Raw genomic sequence first — 21,101 nt, forward strand, 5'->3', positions numbered from 1 at the left:
ACCAAACTAAAAAAAAAAAAAAAATAATAATTACATTTCAAATAAATATTCCCAAAGATGGTTTCCATGTATTTTTATCATGCTGATATATGCTCAAGTGTTTGCTTTTCTAATAAGTTTAGTTTTAGTTTATTTGATGCTATAAAAATGGGGACATGGGGCGTCATGATAGTGTGTTTGTGATTGGGTCTGCAGGAGTTTGGGCCAGACTTTGATACTCCATGGCACAATCACTACTGCACAGACACCGGCTCCAAATTACATCTTCAGCAGAAGATGCCAGCAGCCATACCTGGGACATTTAGCATCACTTTTCAACATAGATGCATCATCCATCTTTGATCTCAACAGTAACATATGACACAGATTTCGTTGTATATCCTTGCATGTGTGCTCGCTAAAACAACAAACATCATATAAGCAGGTTTGGACTCTGAAAAGACTTAACGAAACAGACTTGTTTAGAACATGCTTGATGATGCATTTAGTGTGAATCTCTGGTTAAACTGCTTTCATTCAAAAGGATGTAAGAGATGATGGTGGTCTTTGCAAGCAGCACAACACGGTCCGCTGTCCAGGCCTGTGCTTGAAATTAAAGACTTAGTTCACCCAAAAATGAATTTTTTTGTCATCATTTACTCACCCTCATGTCTTTCCAAATCTGTGTATGTTTTTTCTTATGTTGAACACACAGACACACAAAAGATATTTTGAAGAGTTTTCAAGAACCAAACAGTTGTTGGTCCCCATTGACTTCGTAGGGAAAGAAATACTATGGAAGTCAATGGAGACCATCGACTGATTGATTACCATTCTTTAAAAGATCTTCTTTTATGTTCAACATAAGAAAGAAACTCATACAGGTTTGGAACGACATGGGGGTGAGTAAATGATGACAAAATGTTCATTTTTGGGTGAACTATTCCTTTAAGGTAGGTGGTCATATGTTAGGATACATAGCTCCTTCCAGTGGAATTGATGGGATTCAGAAAACCCATATAACAGGTGCTTGGAGGGGAGGGGTTGATAAATGAGAGGGATTTGTGTCATCAGATGAAAAAGAGGTGGAGTAGACGGCAAACTTTTCTATTTGAAATAACTTACACTGAAGAACGCATGCTAAGAAAGTAAATAAGATCCATTTTGATTTCATGTTGACTTTAGGAGACCTAGGCTTAAAGGAATTATGGAATCTTGCCATTTAGACTTTTAAATCCAGTTCTTTCATTTGTGAGGTCGAGCTCCCCATCATCCGGTGTCAACAAAGCAGACGTCATTGCCTCGTGGCTGCTCAGGTAGATCCTCAGTAATGCCATTTCACCCCGTACCTGTGTCATGATCCAGCAGAACAGGCAGCTTAGCAAACAGAAACTTGGCAAAAGCTTCCAGTAGCCCACCTGTTGTTGCTACTGTGATCCTTGTGATGAAAAGGTCCATATTGTTGCAGCATTCAAGTGCTGTCATTTCAAGTATGTCAAGGGCTCCTTCCAGGTGTACCCAAGAGTGAGCTGGAACCAGCCCAACAGATCTTTATCTCGCTAACAACTCGCTGCCAAAACAAAGTTGTGTAAGTGGTGGATAATCATGCCAATATTTGTGTTTCATCTGTGCTATTTATGTTATGTTAATGACACTTCATTCTTTGTGTGTCAATAATTGGTTTCTCCTTGAAGGCAGAACAGATCAGCTCTAGTGTGGTGAACTATATGTTGTCTTTACTGCTTATCAAAAAAAAAAAACATTCAAACAAGAATAGACAACCTTTTCTCCTCTGCTCTAACCAAAACAAATCTCTCATCGTGATTTATAACTTCCAACAATTCATTTTTTTTTTGCTCATTAAAAGTTTCATCTAGATCTAGAGATTAGACAAAAATAATAGACCTGTATTCCCTCACTGCCACTGAACTTGTGCCATCTATGTCCTCTCAGAAATGTAGAAAAAAGTCTTGACTCTACTGGGCCAGCTTGAAAAGGATCGTTCACCCAAAAATGAAGATTATGTCATCATTTACTCTTCCCCATGTTGTTCTAAACCTGAGTTACTTTCTTATATCAAAACACCAAAGAAGATATTTTGAAGGATGTTAAATGTTGAATGAAAAAGTCAGTGGGGACCAGAAACTGTTTGGTTATCCAACATTCTTCAAAATATCTTCTTTGGTGTTCAACAGAAGGAAGAAAATTCACACAGGATTGGAACAACTTGAGGAAAATAATGACAGAATTTTTCATTTTGAGTGAACAATCCCTTTAACAGAATGGAGCATGAATAATGGGAAAAAAATTTCATATGCTGGTTGAGCATTCTCAATATCTTTCATCAGCTCGAGAGATTTTCTCTGATATTAAAAAGTTTACGAGAATAGCCAGATGCAGTAGGCTATATAAGAAAACTGGTACACTTACTCCATTTCAGAAGTATCACAATTATTAGTGCACATGCTTAGACACAATCTATTAGCTTTCCTATTACAGCAAACGTAAATAATTAAGCCAGTCTTTCAAAATCCAGCTGCCCAGTCAGTCCCCCCCAGCTCTCTCTCTCTCTCTCTCTCTCTCTCTCTCTCTCGTGTTCTGTTCTAAGTGAATGGGAGGGGCACAGAAATCCTCGGTGTATAAGAAGTGCTGTTCTCACAAGCAGGGATTTTACACAGCAACTCAGGACGAACGAAATGAGCTGCCCCAGAGCCGCTACAAAATGCTGGATGGACACCTTCTCCTGGGATGGTTATCATTTACCATTATAGTGCTTCTGATCAGCTTGCCTGGACCGTGCACGGCTTACTTCGGGTAGGCAGAGGAACTCTTCCTCAATCTTTAAATGTTTTTCAAGCTTCACATTTGTAAGGAATAGACTAAAGATATATTTGAAATTTATGAATCAAAAATCATAAATAAAGGAAATGCAATCTAGGAAATGTTATGTAAACTTCTCTCCACAACAACCTGTTGAGTTCAGATTCAGTCTGAGTGATGTTCGCATTATAGCATGATTGCATTAAGTCTCAGGTTAATAACTTCTTTATAAATTCAATAAATTTGCCCTTATTTACAAGTTTATTAAATGTGCATATCTGCACATCTATCAATGTCTTAATTCAATAGCATGTTTTGAATGACAGGTACTAGCCGGACAGGTTTGTCTTTTTCATAGATGCTTGTAGAAGAATGAAAACAGACACGACCAGCTCTCAACAGCTGTTAACAATAAAGCTACGAAGATCTCTAACCTGGTGGCCAAAACGTCTGTTCAGATCGCAGATAATATTTCTTCATCCAGCATAAACACTCGTTTTGGCACCCCCACTGCTCGCTCACTAAGTTTAATAAGCGCAAGTTCAAGAATGTGTGTTGAATTTACAGTTTCCCCAGTTCCCCCTATAAACATTCTCCTAGCATAATTTTAATTGAGGTAATTGTGATACCGCGGGAACGCCTTTGGAATATGTTCTTCTATGACGCGTACGTTTCTGCTTATTGATATTCTTCCATTACGCGCCTTCATGTTTCGAGAAACGTGTTTAACTTTTAATCATCGTCTTTAAATCACTGTCACTTGTATCAACAAGTTTGAAGGGTAAAAGTAGAGAGGTTGACTGCAATGAAAGTCTTTTATATACAGACACAGAATATGTAAATTACAGATGTATGAGTTCATGTAATCCAAAATTATTGGACGTAATCCACGGACAGGTGTGCGTTTGATATCCTCCTAGTGTTCTAACCCAGAATTTGTAGTGATGCACAAGACAGAAAATTTTTCCCGTTCAACAACTGCTCAGAAGTTCATGACACTGTATCATTATTTCTCTTGGCTTTACAGTGATGGAGGATTCTATGTTAAAAGGTGTGCTAAGGAGAGGATATTGTTAGTGCAAATCAAGGGCCAGGGTGGGAGTGGCTCCCTCAGGCCCCATTGAACATTATGAAGCAGTAAACCGGTTTGTTGGGCTGCAGTGGTTGAAGACTGGGTCCAAGCCTATTCTACCCCCTCTTAGGAAGTCAATAAATTTAATAAATGCTGGCCTGCGTTCGCATGGGTGGGACAGTACTTCACATAAAGATTTATAGTCTCCATTATTTGATCTGAAAGATTGTTATCAATTGGAGTTAGCCTCTTAAGAATATTTCCCCCTTGTTTTTTTGGCACATTTAATGGAAAACGATAAACTACAATGTGTGATAACGAGCAGATATGCAGTGTCAAGAGGCTGTGTCTAATAAATGTCTGGATATTTTTAACATTCAATTCGTCATGCATATGTGAGGCTAACTAGCCATTGTTTTAAAGTACTCAAACTTTTGCCAATTTCAGCACTTTGCCGACACGGAAACTGCTTGTACTTCCGTGTTATCGGGTCATGAACACAAACTATAGGAAACTCATTAGTGATATACTTCACTATGGATGTTCTTTCTCATCTCACACAATGAGTGATAATTTTGAATGCTGATATGGGTGTCATTTTCTAGGCTTTTTGTTGAACTCTACAGTCAAAGAGGGGGGTGACTCCTTAAGACAAGGACACAATCACAAATCAAACAAGTGATTTCAACCTTGTGCCAGAAACAGCACGAAACCATTACCATCTGACATGTTGTCACACATGCTTCCACTAACGTGCAAATAAATACCTTCCATGAGTCGAATGCATCTTCTGGCCACTGATTTACTTAAATAGAGGGTCAATGTTGCATACTCAATTTCCCCAGAGCGGTGGAGCATATATGAAACTTAAACACAGTCTCTGTTTGACCTCGGTCTGTGTCTCTGAGGGTTGGGTGGGATTCTTTGCCTAGTTGAGCCGCTGCTGAAATTGTCATCCTGGCCACAAGAATGCAAAGCCTTAGTTTTTACCAGCCGTGCCCTCCAGCTTGTAGCGGCAGGTGTCCAGTGTTTATTTCAGCTGTATCTTATACAACAGAAGTCACAGGGAGACCAGGTTCGGTTGGTTGGGGACAAAATGGTGGTGGAACAATGCAGCAATACGGGGGCTGCACACTTTTTGTCTAGGTGTAGAGCTCACCTTAAATAGCCTGAGGGACGAAAGGGCAAGAGGTTACGTGCTGGGAAAACATGGGGAAAATAAGCCCTGAATATCCAAGGAATGAGATTCTTTTGTACCTGGCTTTGACAAGTTTATGCAGATCTCCTGAGGAAGCCAGCCTGGGGTCACATGTGGGGAACCTGAATTGAAACGAGGGTAAAGACTGATATGTGAAAAGCTGGTTATTGCCACCTAAATTATGATTCTAGAGATGTAAATTATTTGGTGTTTCCATTTGAAAAGCCCAAAACTGTTTCATTGCTATCTCAACAGTAAGTTATGACGGATGTCTTGTCATCTAAAAGGAAGGCTGGTGAAATGTGCTGGACCTGTTAACAAGGAACTATTTAAAATCTTTATCAGGTGATAAGTGTCATACAAGACCAGCTGTTGCTTACATGTTCCAAAATCCTGTGCTGAAGATGTTGGCTGCAACAAGATGCGTGTATGTGCATTAAAACCCTGTAATAAGGGTTCCGTTGTAGTTCTGGCCCCTAGAACCCAGTCAGAACAGGCCCAAAGCTTCCACAGTATTTCTTTAGGAAACACTTACGTAGACTTAGCTTTTTGCATTTGTAGATTTGCAGTGAAAGCTGTGCATCACTCCTCATGTAATTCACCTGTCATTTATTTTGATTTTGTTAACTAAATAATGAGTCATGTTTTGTCTTGACCTGTCTATCAGTAGGGGCAGCAGTACTTGCAGTGCCTGATGTTTCCACCAGGGGGTGGAGTCACTACTGTAAAAAACGCCCTGCTCTTCAATCATCATCTGCTGCTTTATGAAACCTTAGCACAGTGGGAAATGAGTGGCAAAAACAGATATGAGCACAGAGAGCTGTGTGATGAGGATACAGAGAGAAGGTCAACAGAGCAGCAGTTTTTTTCAAAGGTAGTTGTGGTCAGTTTGATCTGTTTGCGATGGTATTTTTGGCCGCAACTCTCAGGAAAGCCCCTGTACAGAAGCAGTTTTTTTCTGCATAAGACTTCAGATTAAATCCCCGACTAGAGTTGGGCTCGGGAATGTTGATGAGAGCGGCTGCCTGAGCTGCGGTGGATCGCCTTTCAGTGCCAGAGAATAGCAGTGTCTGCAACTGAAGATCCTCACATTTGACCACTTCCTACACACATCCACAGACTTTCTACTGAATCATATGCATATTTTCTTTACATCAAACTTAAACAGTGTTTCACTTAACAGACACGTGATGGTCTTTTCTAAAGTTGCAACTCCACCGAGGTGTGTGTCGTTGCTGGATAGCTTAGCACAGTGTTTCGTTTCTACTATAAACACACTTATGATTATGAACATTTCTTAGGCTTTCATGACATTTCAAGTAACCACTTGAAAAACATCAATCCGTGTCTCTATATTTCAACCGGTTTGTTTTTCCTCAATGGCTTTCTCGACAAGCTGTGAGAATGGCTTCTCCCACAGGAGTCATCCCAACCCTGCCTTGATTATATGGTATTATTGCTCTGGGGAATGTCTTTAAATGTGTTTGGCACACTTGCATCCAAACGGCTCAATATTCTGGTAGTATGGCTCCAACCACAGTTTGGAGGTCTGCCTTGATTTTTTAAGAGAGGGCGGGTCCGCTCCTGCCATAACCAGTCAGCGGTGTGTTTTGTAGATATGTAGGCTGTTGTTGGGAATGCAGTGATGGGCATCGCAGACAGGAGCGCATTGCCAGGCAAAACCGGAAAGCCAATATGGAATCTGAATAGCTTTTGGTGGTTGAAGATTGATGAAATGACGTTAATTAGCGGCACTACCATGTCATGTGTTTTCCGTCTCCCACCACAGGCTGTTTTCCGCCACAAAGGGCTTTGGGTGGACTCTGGGGCCAAAATGATCAGTGACAACGGCCAAGATTAGATGACTGAAAAACCATAAGATGACTATAAAAACCCTGAGCTATGAACCATACATGCACATTTATTACGTGGACCCGGTGTTGACGTCAAAACAGTAGGCAAGACAAACCAAGAATGTACCTTGAGTTTGTGCTTTTTCCGTTTCATTATGCTTGCATCAAACTTGGAGTTTTGAATTAAAGCTGTTTGCCTTTTCATTTAGTCTGTTAGAGCCGCACTGCCTGCATAACGTGAACAAACAAACAAAAACACACAACCACAGATGAATGTCTCAATAGATGGTTTTGGCTAGGGTAGCTTACGCGCACGAATCAGTCTTTGGTCTTTAAGACTGAACTGGGGAACTATATACTACTAAATTATTATATAAATAAATTATATAAAAATTTAAGTACTTCAAACTGGTTTCTCTAGGCATCAGTAGTAGTACTTGTACACTCCGATTTAACAAGAGTCACTAAAATGTAGGAAAATATAATCTCTGTCATCAGCAAATATAAATAACCAACTAATATAGCTTGCATTTTAAGATTAATTGGTTCTGTGAAAGACATTTTGGTCTTTGGTTCCTCAAGACACAAGCTGCAGTACTTGTAACTACAAGGCACACAGACTTTTCGGGAGTCTCTAATATGTAGAAAAAGCTATATAATTTCTGTCAGTAGCAAATATAAATAACTGTAACTAATATAGCTGTCATTTTAAGATTAATTGGTTCCGTGAAAGACATTTTGGTCTTCTATTTGGAATGAAGATGATCAATGTATCAGCGCACCCATAGAATCAGTGTCATAGATGCTGTGTCATTATATTGTCACGCAACCATAAATGCTACGTTACTAAGCCCCGCAGTCAAAGCATGTTAGGATTCCCATCCTCTCGAGTCCATTTTTATGCTTTTATGGTCAGGAAAAACACATCATTAAGGGCTATGTTTGCATGCTTTTAGAAAAGGCTTTTAGTGGAAGCCCAAATGAGAGAGTGGAGCAGCTCTCGTACCTGTCACTGGGTGCTGGGGTTCTCAGTGCCATGGTGTGAGGTCGATAGGTAGAGTCATGTGGAGCTCTGTGGTGCACCCATGCTGTGCCAGTCACACAGTCACCATCGCTGAGCAGCTGACCTGTGTCGAGCCCTGTGGTTAAACCTCTTACTAATGCTAACCACACGCACGGTACTGTACGCACCAACCTACAGTACTGTGTGTCCCCCACTCTACTACCCCTACATATATAGTTAAGTTATTTTCTAAGATATTGTGCCCTGTTATTATTGTTTCTCATAGGCACCATTGTGATTACTTCGAGTGAATGGAGACTATTGCTGTGCTGCTTCTCAGGCTAGTTTCCAAATAAAACAACCTCAGTAAATACAGGTACATTAGTGTCTCCTCAATTGTATTTCAAAAGAGATTCCAACAATATGAAAAACTATGGCTATATTTGTCAAGTTAACATCATATCTTCACTTTTTTGTCATCTGAAACATGCTGGGACTGCATGTTCCAAAGCGACTTATATAATGCCATTATTATAAGTGCACACATTTAGATTCCTGCTGAATGAGTGAGGTATATTTGCTGAAGTTTATTTGTATAAGACATTTCCCGCTCTCAGGTGACTTCATTTTTGGGAGACACTTTATTTTGATGGTCCTCATTAGACATTCTGTTGACTACAAGTAACTTTGCAACTACATGTCAACTACTAATCATTAAAGAATTTGTAGAGCATCTGCTTAATATCTGCTAACATGAGTAACTTTCCAACTATAGTCAACTTAGTCCATATAGCCTAACAGTCTGATAACACTATACTAAAGCTTTAATGAATGGTAGTTGACATGCAGTTGCAAAGTTACTTTTAGTCAACAAAATGTCTAAAGGTGACCATCAAAATAAAGTGTAATTCCAGTTTCACTTCAGATAACTTCATTTTTGCTTGGTGTTTATAGTTTATAATGAATGGCATTATATATAATTTATGTTTGTTTTATACTTATATTTTTCAATCCTGTTCTAAATAACGTTAATGTAAAATGATATTCTATGGAGTTGAAGGAAATAAAATGCATGTTTCTAATCTTTCCATGTTTGTGAATGTTTCATTTTATTTACCGGTATTATAGATTATATAATGTAAGTAATAATAAATTTGGACCCACACCAGTGTGACTTGCCTGTGTCTTTTTCTTTCAACAATGCAGTTTTGACCTGGTGTGACTTATAGTCATTTTCTGGAAAATATGGTACTTACGTTCTACATTCAAACGTCAGTGGATTCAATTTTATTCAATTAATTTGTCATCAGATTCTTCCAAGACCAGGGATTGGTCAGGTATTAAACTAAAAACAATTTTGTTAAATGCTGAACTTGTCCCACACCATTTGTGCTACAGGCATGAACAATATCTCAACTCATGCATCTTGTTGAGGAAAGATGTACTGTACTACTACATTCCCAAGACTTAATGTATGATTTTGGCAGGTGAACTTGAGACATTTCTTTAGCAATGGTCTAGCAACAATCCACAGCATCATGGCAATTATTTTTCCATAGATAAACACCAACTCAACTTACACATAGTGTCTCTCTACAAATTGCTTGCTTATTTAAGACTGGCTCATTTTCAAATAAATTTTAGACAAACATAAATGACAACGTTGATATTTAATTCAAACATTACTGAGAAATCCCCTAAGAAATTAAGCTTTCCTTTGGGATGTTCTAGGTATTGTCCATTAACTTTTCCTTTGGATATTACACCTGGTTACAGCTGTAGTAGACTGGCAACTCTGTTAATGATTTTAAGTACATACTCATGTGACCTTGCCAAACAAAATATTAGTGCCAAGTGAATAAACATGTCATCCTCATCCATCTGGCCCCACTAGCACATGGAAAACACTTTTCTTTGCGAAATGTTTCAAACATTCTGGAATGACTATCTGTGTCCGATTGATTTTTAGTCATCCTGTGTATGTACATCTGCAGTTTTTCTGTGTTCTGTCGTGACTAGAACTGACTAATTTACAACCTGATATTTCTCAACATCTCAGCTATTGTGCCAGTGACTGGTGTTGGGAATCCAGAGAGCAAGTCTCATTAGACAGCCACAGCCCACAGTGACTCTTAAGGTCATGGTGACTCGTTCACATCCTGTGTGTGTCACTCAACTATTGCCGTCATTTCCCGTCATCTTCTTGCTATTTGGGAGCACTTTGTTCTTGCGAGGCAGACGGTTCGCTGTTAATTCACAGATCATTTTAAAGGTTCATGAAGATTTGTCACCGCATAGAACAGTTTCTATATGCTGACTTGCATTTAGTGGTCATGATTGATTCCAGTCCCAAAAATGATAATCATACAACTTACTACAATGCTTTTTTTTTGGGTCAAATTTCTGTTAAGAATTTTAGAGAAAGATGGAAAAGTTCTAGTTCATATATGCAGTATATACATACATACATACATACATACATACATACATACATGTATATATATATACATATATATATATATATATATATATATATATATATATATATATATATATAGTAAAGATATTGATCAGTTACTGCTCTCCTAACATAATACACAACACCTGTATACTTTATCAGCTGCCACAATTCCTTCACAATTCATAAACTCATAAACAATAAACACATCCAGCAAGTCTTACGACATATCCACCTGTCAAACCAGTAATCACTAACCTGCAACGCTAACCGCACCCCACAGGTAAACATTCGCTTGAGCATGATCATTATGAAAGGAGTCATTAGGATTTTTTGGCTGCCACACGTGGGGGCGGAAAGATGTAAAACAGGCTGCCACTGCTGCTTGGCTGGATCTACCACTTTTGCTTTCCTGCTGCGTGAAGCCAGCCAAACTCTAGATGGGACTCCAGCATTGCAACCTGAAATTCATCTAGCTCTCTCTGAAGTAGATGTTCTCCTAACCCTGGAGTAGGAGGAGGTGTTTTCAGTACCCAACTGAGGAGGTGTTCTTTTTCTAGTGGAGTGTTTCTTGGGCCCCTCACCTCCTGGAGGAACTATTCTGACAACAAAGTCAGCTCAGACAGGGTCAGGGTTGGAGGCCACAGGTTCATTTCACTGACACTGAGGAGATATTGTGCAATTTCGACTTGCTTGGTATCTTTCTGGTATCTGTAACATTCATTGTGATGTGTGAAATGTCATTAAAGCATCTTGAAACACTCTGTCGGAACGAACATCGTGGACTAATGCTAAATCCATCTTGCTGACACATCTGTTGAGATCTGGCTACGATTGCCATGTTTTTGTCCAGAGAATTGAAGAAGTACATTCCAAGCCAAATCAGAAACACGAATGGACTGCTCGAAGGTTTTTGTTTGGCTTGTGCGAGTAACTCACACTTTTCCTCACATCTGTCTTTGTTTTGGGTTACTGTGGTAGACAGCTGTGGGGGTTGGGGTGGGGAGGGGGGTGTCTGAGAAAAGGCTTTGTTTGGGGTCAACAGCTGGGGGGAATGATTGGCATGCATTTGAAGTAATTGGGGTCCCTGACTTGCCAGCCAAGAGACCACACAACCAGCAAGCCCAAACTCGCTGAAAGCAAGTTCGCTTTGTCTATATTCGAGACTGTTAACTGTCTTGTGGGTATAAGGACTTGTGCAAGTGGGTGTGTGAGGACTTGTTTTTGTGGTGGGACCAAAGCAGTGACATTGAGTGTTGCTGTGTAGTTTGTTTGCAGATATTTACTATAAACAGTTATAAACTCACTAAGTACACACTTAAAGACAAAATAAACAACTCTATGTAAAGGAATAGTTCACCCAAAAATTAAAATGTACTCACCCTCAGGCTATCCAAGATATACAGTTTGTTCTTCATCAGAACAGATGGGAGTAATTTAGCTTTGCATCACTCGCTCAGCAATGGATGCTCTGCAGTGAATGGGTGCCATTGAAACGAGAGTCCAAACAGCTGATAAAAATATCACAACAATCCACATGAAATGAAAAGCTGCATGTTTGTGAGAAACAAATTCATATTTAAAGGGATACTCCACCCCAAAATGAAAATTTTGTCAATCATTTAACGATTTGTTGTTGTTCAATTCCCATAAAAGCTTAGTTCATCTTCGGAACACAATTTAAGATATTTTGGATGAAAACCGGGAGGCTTGTGACTGTCCCATTGACTGCCAAGTAAATTACACTGTCAAGGTCCAGAAAGATATGAAAGACATTGTCAGAATAGTCCATATGGCATCAGTGGTTTAACCATAATGTTATGAAGTGACGAGAATACTTTTTTAAGCAAAAAAAAAAAAAAAAAAAAAAAGAATAAAATAAAAAAAATGACTTTATTCAACAATTCGTCTCCTCTGTGTCTCTCCACATCACCATAGCGGCATTTTGGAGAATATAGGCTGCATGCAAGCAGTGTACGCTCTTCTGTGTCAGCGGCAACACAAGTATACGCTACGGGGCTTAGCCCCCCATTACGTTCTGAAGCCCCCCTGCAATGATCTGAATGACCCACCCCACCACCCCTGGAATGCGATTTTAAATGTGGAAAGCACTCTAAAACGAACGTGATTTCAACTGAGGGGTATCCCTCGGATCTGATTTGTGCCACCTCAGATTCAGTTGACCCTCTCCGACCCCTCAAACTGCATCGATTATCATTCGATGCAGACGATCACTGGTGTAGTTAGAACATCACTAATAAATTCAAACATGTTTTCGCACTTTGTCTGGCGCTGAGCCAGAGACGCGCTTAGTGCTTTTCATTAGCGCTTAGTGTTTTAAACCACATAAAATTTATTTTAGGTTTCAGACATTTAAATTAATTAATAGAAAAAAAGACATTAGTTAAATACACACAGATGTTTGTGAGTTCGTTATATACACTAGTGTCTATTAAAATTAAATCCGATGATGTGTTTTATTCACAGAAACGTAGTGTAGTTAAATACAGTATAGAGTTCACTCTATTCTTCTCCTAGTTCAGCAGTGATTTACTTGTATGTGTTGAGAAATGGGTGAATTTACATGATGTTAATCCAAAGATCTGATTCTCCGAATGAGTATTATAAAGTATATAAAGTATATTATAAATAACCCCCCCCCCCAGCTACATTAGCCCCCCTGAGAATTTGTGTGTCCTGGCGCTGGGACTGGAACATAGGCAGGAACATAGTCCTGAGCATCCAGCTCTATGAGCTCCCAGACAAACATTTCAATGAGCGTCAGCTCCGTGATGAACATGGCATCAGGCTCTGCCACGGGACGGAAGCAGTCTTTAGCTCCATGGCGGGAATGGGCTCTTGCTCTATGACTGTGGTGGGTGTGGGCTGTGGCTCTGGATCAGTTGCAGGATTAGGGAGAGGATGGATTTGCTCAGGAGGGTGAACTGACATTGTTGCAGACACTGGGGGGCTGAGATCCTCCTCTCTCGCACAAATACTGTGAAGACGGATACACAATGCATGAGCACCCAGTCCAAATACCTACTAAGCAACCCTCAAGCACCAACTCTGAGCAGATATGCTCTCCATTGAGTGTTGAGCCACGCCTGGGAAAACATGCAGAGGCTGTCAATGGTGTAGTGGACGGTGGGTCTTCGAGGGAGAAATCCCCGTGTGAGAGGAGGAGGATCTGTACTGCTGTTAGATCCATTTTAAGGTCCCTTCCTCTGTCATTTGGTGGTTGTGGAAGCAAGGAGAAGAGATGAAATTAAGAGCTATATTTACATGGTGTGGCGAGTCAGCTGCCTCCTCCCTGATAATCACCGGCACCCCGTCCTAAATCGCCGCCCTTCACCAGGCTCCCGATAGGAGTGGGTGTGGGAGAGAGGAGGGGCGCTGGACGAGTCAGGGCTGGCGGCGTGTGATGGGGCACACCTGAAGGAAATGGAGCCTCATCACCGCCGCTGTTTAAAAGCCCAACGCGCCTCTCCTCGGGAGACCGGTCTCTTTCCCCGTGCATGCACACTGGTGTCCTTGTGGGTCCAGGAAGGGTGCGTTGAGGGACTCCCGCGCCACCAGAGACGTGAGCTGCCGGACCCGCGGTCCGGTCGAGAACCGCACCCGTCTACACGGCCGTCGGGCCAGGATGCCGGGCCGTCCATCCCCTGCAAGCGCCGCGGCCAGCGAGGAGGATGAAGCCGCTAGAAGAAGCCGCCGCCCCTCGCGCCCCGGACCGAAGAGGGGAGCGCGTGCGGCCGCCGGACTCCGCCCCTTACCTGGACCCTTCCTCCATGAACACTGCCAGACCCCCACGAACCCCGCAGCACGACGAGGACACCAGATTCCCTGTTGTTTTGGACACTGTTCCCCTTTTGGACACTTTATTCCCCCTTCTTTTTTTGGTTTTTCTGTTAAATAAAAAACCTCTCCGAGGCCTGACGCCACGCCCACTGTGTCTGTCGTTGGCTCGTCCCGTCACAGTGGTGGAGAATGCGGGCAAGGCGGAGCCTAGACAGCGCAGTTGGGAAACACCTGATGACGTCACTCCCTCTCGTTTGCAAAAGTGCGCGTACCCGGACTGGGACGGAGAAACGGAGGAGACGGCCTCCCAACCACACAAAGGGGTAAGTGACTTCTCTTTTACGGTCATTTTTACCCTGTGGTTGGTTGAGGCTGTCGACTAAATCCCGTTTCCTCTGTCCCTGTTCCGGCGCGCTGCGAGAGGGAGGACTGCCCGGAGAGGAATCCCCGCCCCGCCCACTCTGACCGTTTGGGGCCTGGTTGAGGAAGGTAGCACTCCCGTGTGGGCTGCGCTCTGAGGACGGGGATGTCGCTTGGGGGGGGGAATGTGACGAGTCAGCTGCCTCCTCCCTGATAATCACCGGCACCCCCGTCCTAAATCGCCGCCCTTCACCAGGCTCCCGATAGGAGTGGGTGTGGGAGAGAGGAGGGGCGCTGGATGAGTCAGGGCTGGCGGCAGGGCTAGCAGGGCACACCTGAAGGAAATGGAGCCTCATCACCGCCGCTGTTTAAAAGCCCAACGCGCCTCTCCTCGGGAGACCGGTCTCTTCCCCGTGCATGCACACTGGTGTCCTCGTGGGTCCAGGAAGGGTGCGTTGAGGGACTCCCGCGCCACCAGAGACGTGAGCTGCCGGACCCGCGGTCCGGTCGAGAACCGCACCCGTCTACACGGCCGTCGGGCCAGGATGCCGGGCCGTCCATCCCCTGCAAGCGCCGCGGCCAGCGAGGAGGATGAAGCCGCTAGAAGAAGAAGCCGCCGCCCCTCGCGCCCCGGACCGAAGAGGGGAGCGCGTGCGGCCGCCGGACTCCGCCCCTTACCTGGACCCTTCCCTCCGTGAACACTGCCAGACCCCCACGAACCCCGCAGCACGACGAGGACACCAGATTCCCTGTTGTTTTGGACACTCTTCCCCTTTTGGACACTTTATTCCCTCTCTTTTTGGTTTTTTCTGTTAAATAAAAACCTCTCCGAGGCCTGACGCCACGCCCACTGTGTCTGTCGTTGGCTCGTCCCGTCACAGTGGTGGAGAATGCGGGCAAGGCGGGGATTCCTCTCCGGGCAGTCCTCCCTCTCGCAGCGCGCCGGAACAGGGACAGAGGAAACGGGATTTAGTCGACAGCCTCAACCAACCACAGGGTAAAAATGACTGTAAAAGAGAAGTCACTTACCCCTTTGTGTGGTTGGGAGGCCGTCTCCTCCGTTTCTCCGTCCCAGTCCGGGTACGCGCACTTTTGCAAACGAGAGGGAGTGACGTCATCAGGTGTTTCCCAACTGCGCTGTCTAGGCTCCGCCTTGCCCGCATTCTCCACCACTGTGACGGGACGAGCCAACGACAGACACAGTGGGCGTGGCGTCAGGCCTCGGAGAGGTTTTTTATTTAACAGAAAAACCAAACAAAGGGGGAATAAAGTGTCCAAAAGGGGAACAGTGTCCAAAACAACAGGGAATCTGGTGTCCTCGTCGTGCTGCGGGGTTCGTGGGGGTCTGGCAGTGTTCACGGAGGGAAGGGTCCAGGTAAGGGGCGGAGTCCGGCGGCCGCACGCGCTCCCCTCTTCGGTCCGGGGCGCGAGGGGCGGCGGCTTCTTCTAGCGGCTTCATCCTCCTCGCTGGCCGCGGCGCTTGCAGGGGATGGACGGCCCGGCATCCTGGCCCGACGGCCGTGTAGACGGGTGCGGTTCTCGACCGGACCGCGGGTCCGGCAGCTCACGTCTCTGGTGGCGCGGGAGTCCCTCAACGCACCCTTCCTGGACCCACGAGGACACCAGTGTGCATGCACGGGGAAGAGACCGGTCTCCCGAGGAGAGGCGCGTTGGGCTTTTAAACAGCGGCGGTGATGAGGCTCCATTTCCTTCAGGTGTGCCCCATCACACGCCGCCAGCCCTGACTCATCCAGCGCCCCTCCTCTCTCCCACACCCACTCCTATCGGGAGCCTGGTGAAGGGCGGCGATTTAGGACGGGGTGCCGGTGATTATCAGGGAGGAGGCAGCTGACTCGTCACAATGGGAACAAACAAGATGCAAAATGAGACAGGTGTACACAATGTGTAGCTATGGCAAAGCTATATACTACATGACTTTTAAAATCTGAACAGATTTTAAAACGCTAGGCATCATACACTTACCGACTTTGTAAATGTCACAGAGGAACAACTGACTATCATACATTAAATGACTGAGGATCACACACTACAAGACTTTTAAGTTGTTCCAATTACAACTAACTCAGAGTCGTGCGCCTTTTTGCTAGGAAACGCATGACAAACAAAAACAACATGCGCAATATTGGCTGAAAATATCAAACATGTTTGATATCCTCCGACTGGATGGAATCTTTGAAGATTTGAAAGCATGTTGAAAGTCACGAGAGTGATGTAAGCCTCACGGACTGTTGTTTAGTAGTCCATAACTCAAACTGTCAGTGTTCTGAGTAAGATTAGTTATACTGTGTCTCTTTACATCTGTTTTCTATAATCTCTCTGCCATACTATGAACAATACAGGTTTTTAATATTATCCACTGACCTTTCTTCTCCCACAGGAGAATTTTCATTTCCCAAATGATCTCCTCTCTTCTGACATCATGTTGTTTGTGAGCCAACAATTTCATAGCTCACATGCAACACTTACTGTTATGGTGCATGCAAAGAACAGTTTAACAGAAGGTCATGATCTTGAGCTTGTGAATGGAATGTCACTCATTTGTCATGTAAATGACAGCAAGCAGAGAGAATGGCAAAGTATGAAACCCCATTTCCACACAGCGGTGTGGAAAACTTGCAATTCAGTGTGATCGTGTTTCTGTGGACAACATAAACAGATGTCTTTTAAATTCAGAAAAAGCTCTTGAGGAGAAGGAAATGAAGTTAATGTATCCATAAATAGGTATTCATTTTATATCAGTGTTAGTTACTCTTGTCTGTTTTTTGTTAATAAAATTGTGTTAATAAGGAAAGAGGCTCTACAAGTTGCAGATATCTTACAAATCCTTCAGATTGGTCAGCTGACAAACTTCCTACAATTTGCAATTTATTTACTTCCTTGATTGTTCTTTTACTGTTAAGGTGAAATTCCTGACCTGGGACCCGAGGTAAAAGAGAGAAGAGTCACCTGATGCTCCACACTCACCTCAAGTGACGTGTGACCCAAACTCATAACATTAATTTGGTGCCACATGTGAGAACCACTACAATCATGTGCTGTCAGTGTGCAGTAACATTAGTATTTGACTTAGTAAATCCTCGGGTTTACAGAAAAGTGCATAATTTGCTTTACTGCATTACACTGTAGAGTTGTTGCTTTCCCTGTGTCTCAGTTTCATCTTTGAAATCATCTCTGCTGGTAATCCATTATTCATAAACGCTTTATTGCAAGGTCTAATCACAAATATGCTGAACAGACAGACTACAGAGTTTAGAACAAACAACAACTTTAAGGAACCTGGCAAGAACCTCCAGAGTGTGTAACGAACTATTAAAGTTCAACCATCACCACAGAAAATGCATATGACGGATATGTCACGGGTAATATGAAGTGATGACAGTAATAAAAAAGGGGCAAACAAGCACCAGAGCGCTGAGTGACAGAACTGCAGCAAAGACTCTTGTGAGATAGCATGATGGAAAAAGTCAAGTGGAGAAAAATCATACAACCCTAAAGATAACACACCAGTGCTGTTATAATCTCATGCATTATGTGAACACCTGTAATAAAAACTTTAAATGGTCTGGGACTCATAATTTGAGTCAGGTCAAATTTATTTGTACAGCACTTTTCACAATACACATCTTTTTTTAATAAAAAAAGCTTTACAGTAAGTCATAATGTTTTGCCTATAATGTCTTAAATCTTTAACATAGATCACTTTTTATAGCTGGATAATATGGTGATATTTAACAACGGAAATGATCCTACAAATTTAGATTTAGCTATAGTATATTTATTGAATTCATTTTGTGTAGCAGATACATTGCCTGAACTTTCCAATGTAAGTCTATCATTTTTACAGGAAGAGCAATTTATGATGTTTTAAATAAAATATTACGAGCTCAATTTTTTTAAAGTCAAAACATCGACATCGGTGAATAGTTCACAAGACGATCTATAATATTAATTTACATCTTATTAAAATATAAATATTAATCTGTTTTGTTTGAGGCAGGAGTAAGCATTTCCTAAAAAGTAATAATTAATATGAAAAAGATACAATTTTATTTTAAATAGAAACATCTCGGTACACAGACAACACAAATAGACAGAATTATTATATTGTGATGTCTATCTTTATTATGGTTGAAAATGACTCATATCATGATAAGGGTTTTGACCATGTGTATTCTGAGTTTTTTAGTGTCCAGATATTTTTATTTAGATTATTTCTATGGATTTTATATTCCTTTGTATCGCATTTCCTGTGTTCACGTTTGTTACCTTAGTTCCTCATTTAATTTTATATATACACTATATCAGCCACAATAACAAAACCACCTCCCCATTATCATGCAAATGCCAAAAACAGCTCTGATGCATCGAGTCGTAGACTCTGAACGTGTCCTGTGGCATCTGACACCAAGGCAATAGCAGCAGACCCTTTAGAGAAATAGAAATTATCCTATAATGTACTCACCCTTAAGCCATCCTAGGTCAACGGGCCTTACTTCTTTCAGAAAATCATCCTGTCATATGTTGTAACTCGACTCTCTCGTGAACACATGTACAGTAGTTGCTGGAATCCAATGATAATAGATTATTCATTAACTCACTGGAGTCGTATGGATTACTTTTATGATAGATGGATGTGCTTTTTGGAGCTTCAATAAATCACTGTCATTACAAAGCTGGGAAGAGCAGGATATTATTTAATATAACTCTGATTGTATTCATCTGAAAGAAGAAAGGCATATATATGGATGGCTTGAGGGTGAGTAAATGACATTTTTAATTTTTGGGTGAACCATTCCTTTAAATCCTGTAAATTGTGAGGTGAGGCCTCCATGGATTGCATTACACAAATTATCGTTACACAAATGGAAGAAGGTGGATGAACACAAATGGACGAAATCTGGGAGGTTTGGAGGCCAAGGCAACACCTTGAACTCTTGTTCCTCAAACCATTCCTAAACTATTTTTGCAGTGTGGCAGGGTGCATAATCTTTCTAAAAGAGGCCACAGCCAACGGGAAACACCACTGCCATGAAAGGGGTGTCTATGGTCTGCAACAATCTTTAGGTCGGTGGTACATATCAAAGTAACAGAAATGGCAGGACCCAAGGTTTATGCCCAGAGCATAACGCGCCATCCTACCTTCTTCCCATAATGCATCTCTTCCCCAGGTAAACAAGACATGCACCCAACCATCCAACTGGTTTAAAAGACAACATGACTCATCAGACCAGGCAAACTTCATCCATTGATCCATGGTCCAATTCAGACACTCAGTGGTGGACATGGGTAATCTTGGGAACTCTGTTTGTTCTGACACCTTTCTATCATGGCCAGCATTAAGTTAAGTTTTCAGTAATTTGAGCTACAATAGCTCTTCTGTGTAATCCGAACAGACTGGGTAGCCTTCGCTCCCCACGTGCATCAGTGAGCCTTGGGCGCCCATGACCCTGTCACCGGTTCACTGGTTGTCCTTCCTTGCACCATTTTTGGTAGTTACTAACCACTGCATACAGCCCACAAGACTTGCCGTTTTGGAAATGTTCTGACCCAGTCGTTTAGCCATCACTATTTGGCCCTTGTCACTTGCCCATTTCTTCCTGCGTCCAACACATGAAATTCAAGAACTGGCTGTTCACCCGCTGCCTAATATATCCAACCCCTTGACAGATGCCATTGTAATGATACAATCAATGTTTTTCACTTCACCTTTCAGCGGTTTAATGTTGTGGCTGATCAGTGTATATCACTCTGTTTCATTAGTTTAATAGTCGGCTCTTGTTTGATATGGTGGGCTGATATTGGTTGGTTCTTTTTTGAACACTTGATAGTTAAACTGTTTAGCTGTTATATTTGCATTTGCCTTCCTCTGAACAGAATATTAAAAAAGGGCTGCACTCTGTCTTAAAATTGCACTTCTCAGAAAAGTTAGCAAGTTAGTCAGTTTTCTCTTTTTTTTTCCTTTTTTTTTTTTTGAGGCAAATTAGTCTTATATTGCAGACGGGAGTTCACATCCGTACCCTGTGTACAGTATATTTGTAGAGACCCATAACACTAACCTTGCAGCAGAAACCATGAATCTCACAAGAGTTTAAAAAATGAGTTTCTAGACATAGCCCTACTTTCCTGCAATGTTTAGTTCCAACTCTAATCAAACAAACTTTAACCAGTCAGTCAAGGTCTTTGAGTTCACATGAAAATGACAGGTGTGTTAGAGCAGGGCTGGAACTACATTCTCTGGGAAGGTGGATCTCCAAAAGAAGGACTGAACATTTCTGATTTGGAAGAACAAGAGATTTTATCATTTACCCTACCATTTTTTTTCATATATTTACACTGTAAAAAATGACCATGAATTTAACGCTAAAAGACTGTAATATTGCTACAGTAAAAACCTGTTAAATGGTTAACACTAAATTCCCATACTGTATACAGTGAAAAACTGTATTGGACATTACATGTACATTTACAGTAGTATACCGTTTTCGGAAGTGAAAAAGACTGTATAATTTACAGTTAATAACCCTAAATTGACATTC

The 21,101-nt window shown here is 42.1% G+C and overlaps 1 protein-coding gene across 1 annotated transcript in view; it reads left to right on the forward strand.

Annotated features, from left to right (window-relative positions):
- The first annotated feature begins 2,590 nt into the window (after positions 1-2,590).
- Positions 2,591-21,101, forward strand: part of LOC109099171 (protein Wnt-9a-like) — a 32,252-nt gene continuing 13,741 nt past the window's right edge. Inside the window, exon 1 of the mRNA XM_042717770.1 lies at positions 2,591-2,793. Coding sequence (XP_042573704.1) covers positions 2,591-2,793 — 203 coding nt within the window. The remainder of the gene's footprint in view (positions 2,794-21,101) is intronic.

The sequence above is a fragment of the Cyprinus carpio genome, chromosome B2 (genome assembly GCF_018340385.1).
Source record: "Cyprinus carpio isolate SPL01 chromosome B2, ASM1834038v1, whole genome shotgun sequence".
Classification (NCBI taxonomy): domain Eukaryota; kingdom Metazoa; phylum Chordata; class Actinopteri; order Cypriniformes; family Cyprinidae; genus Cyprinus; species Cyprinus carpio.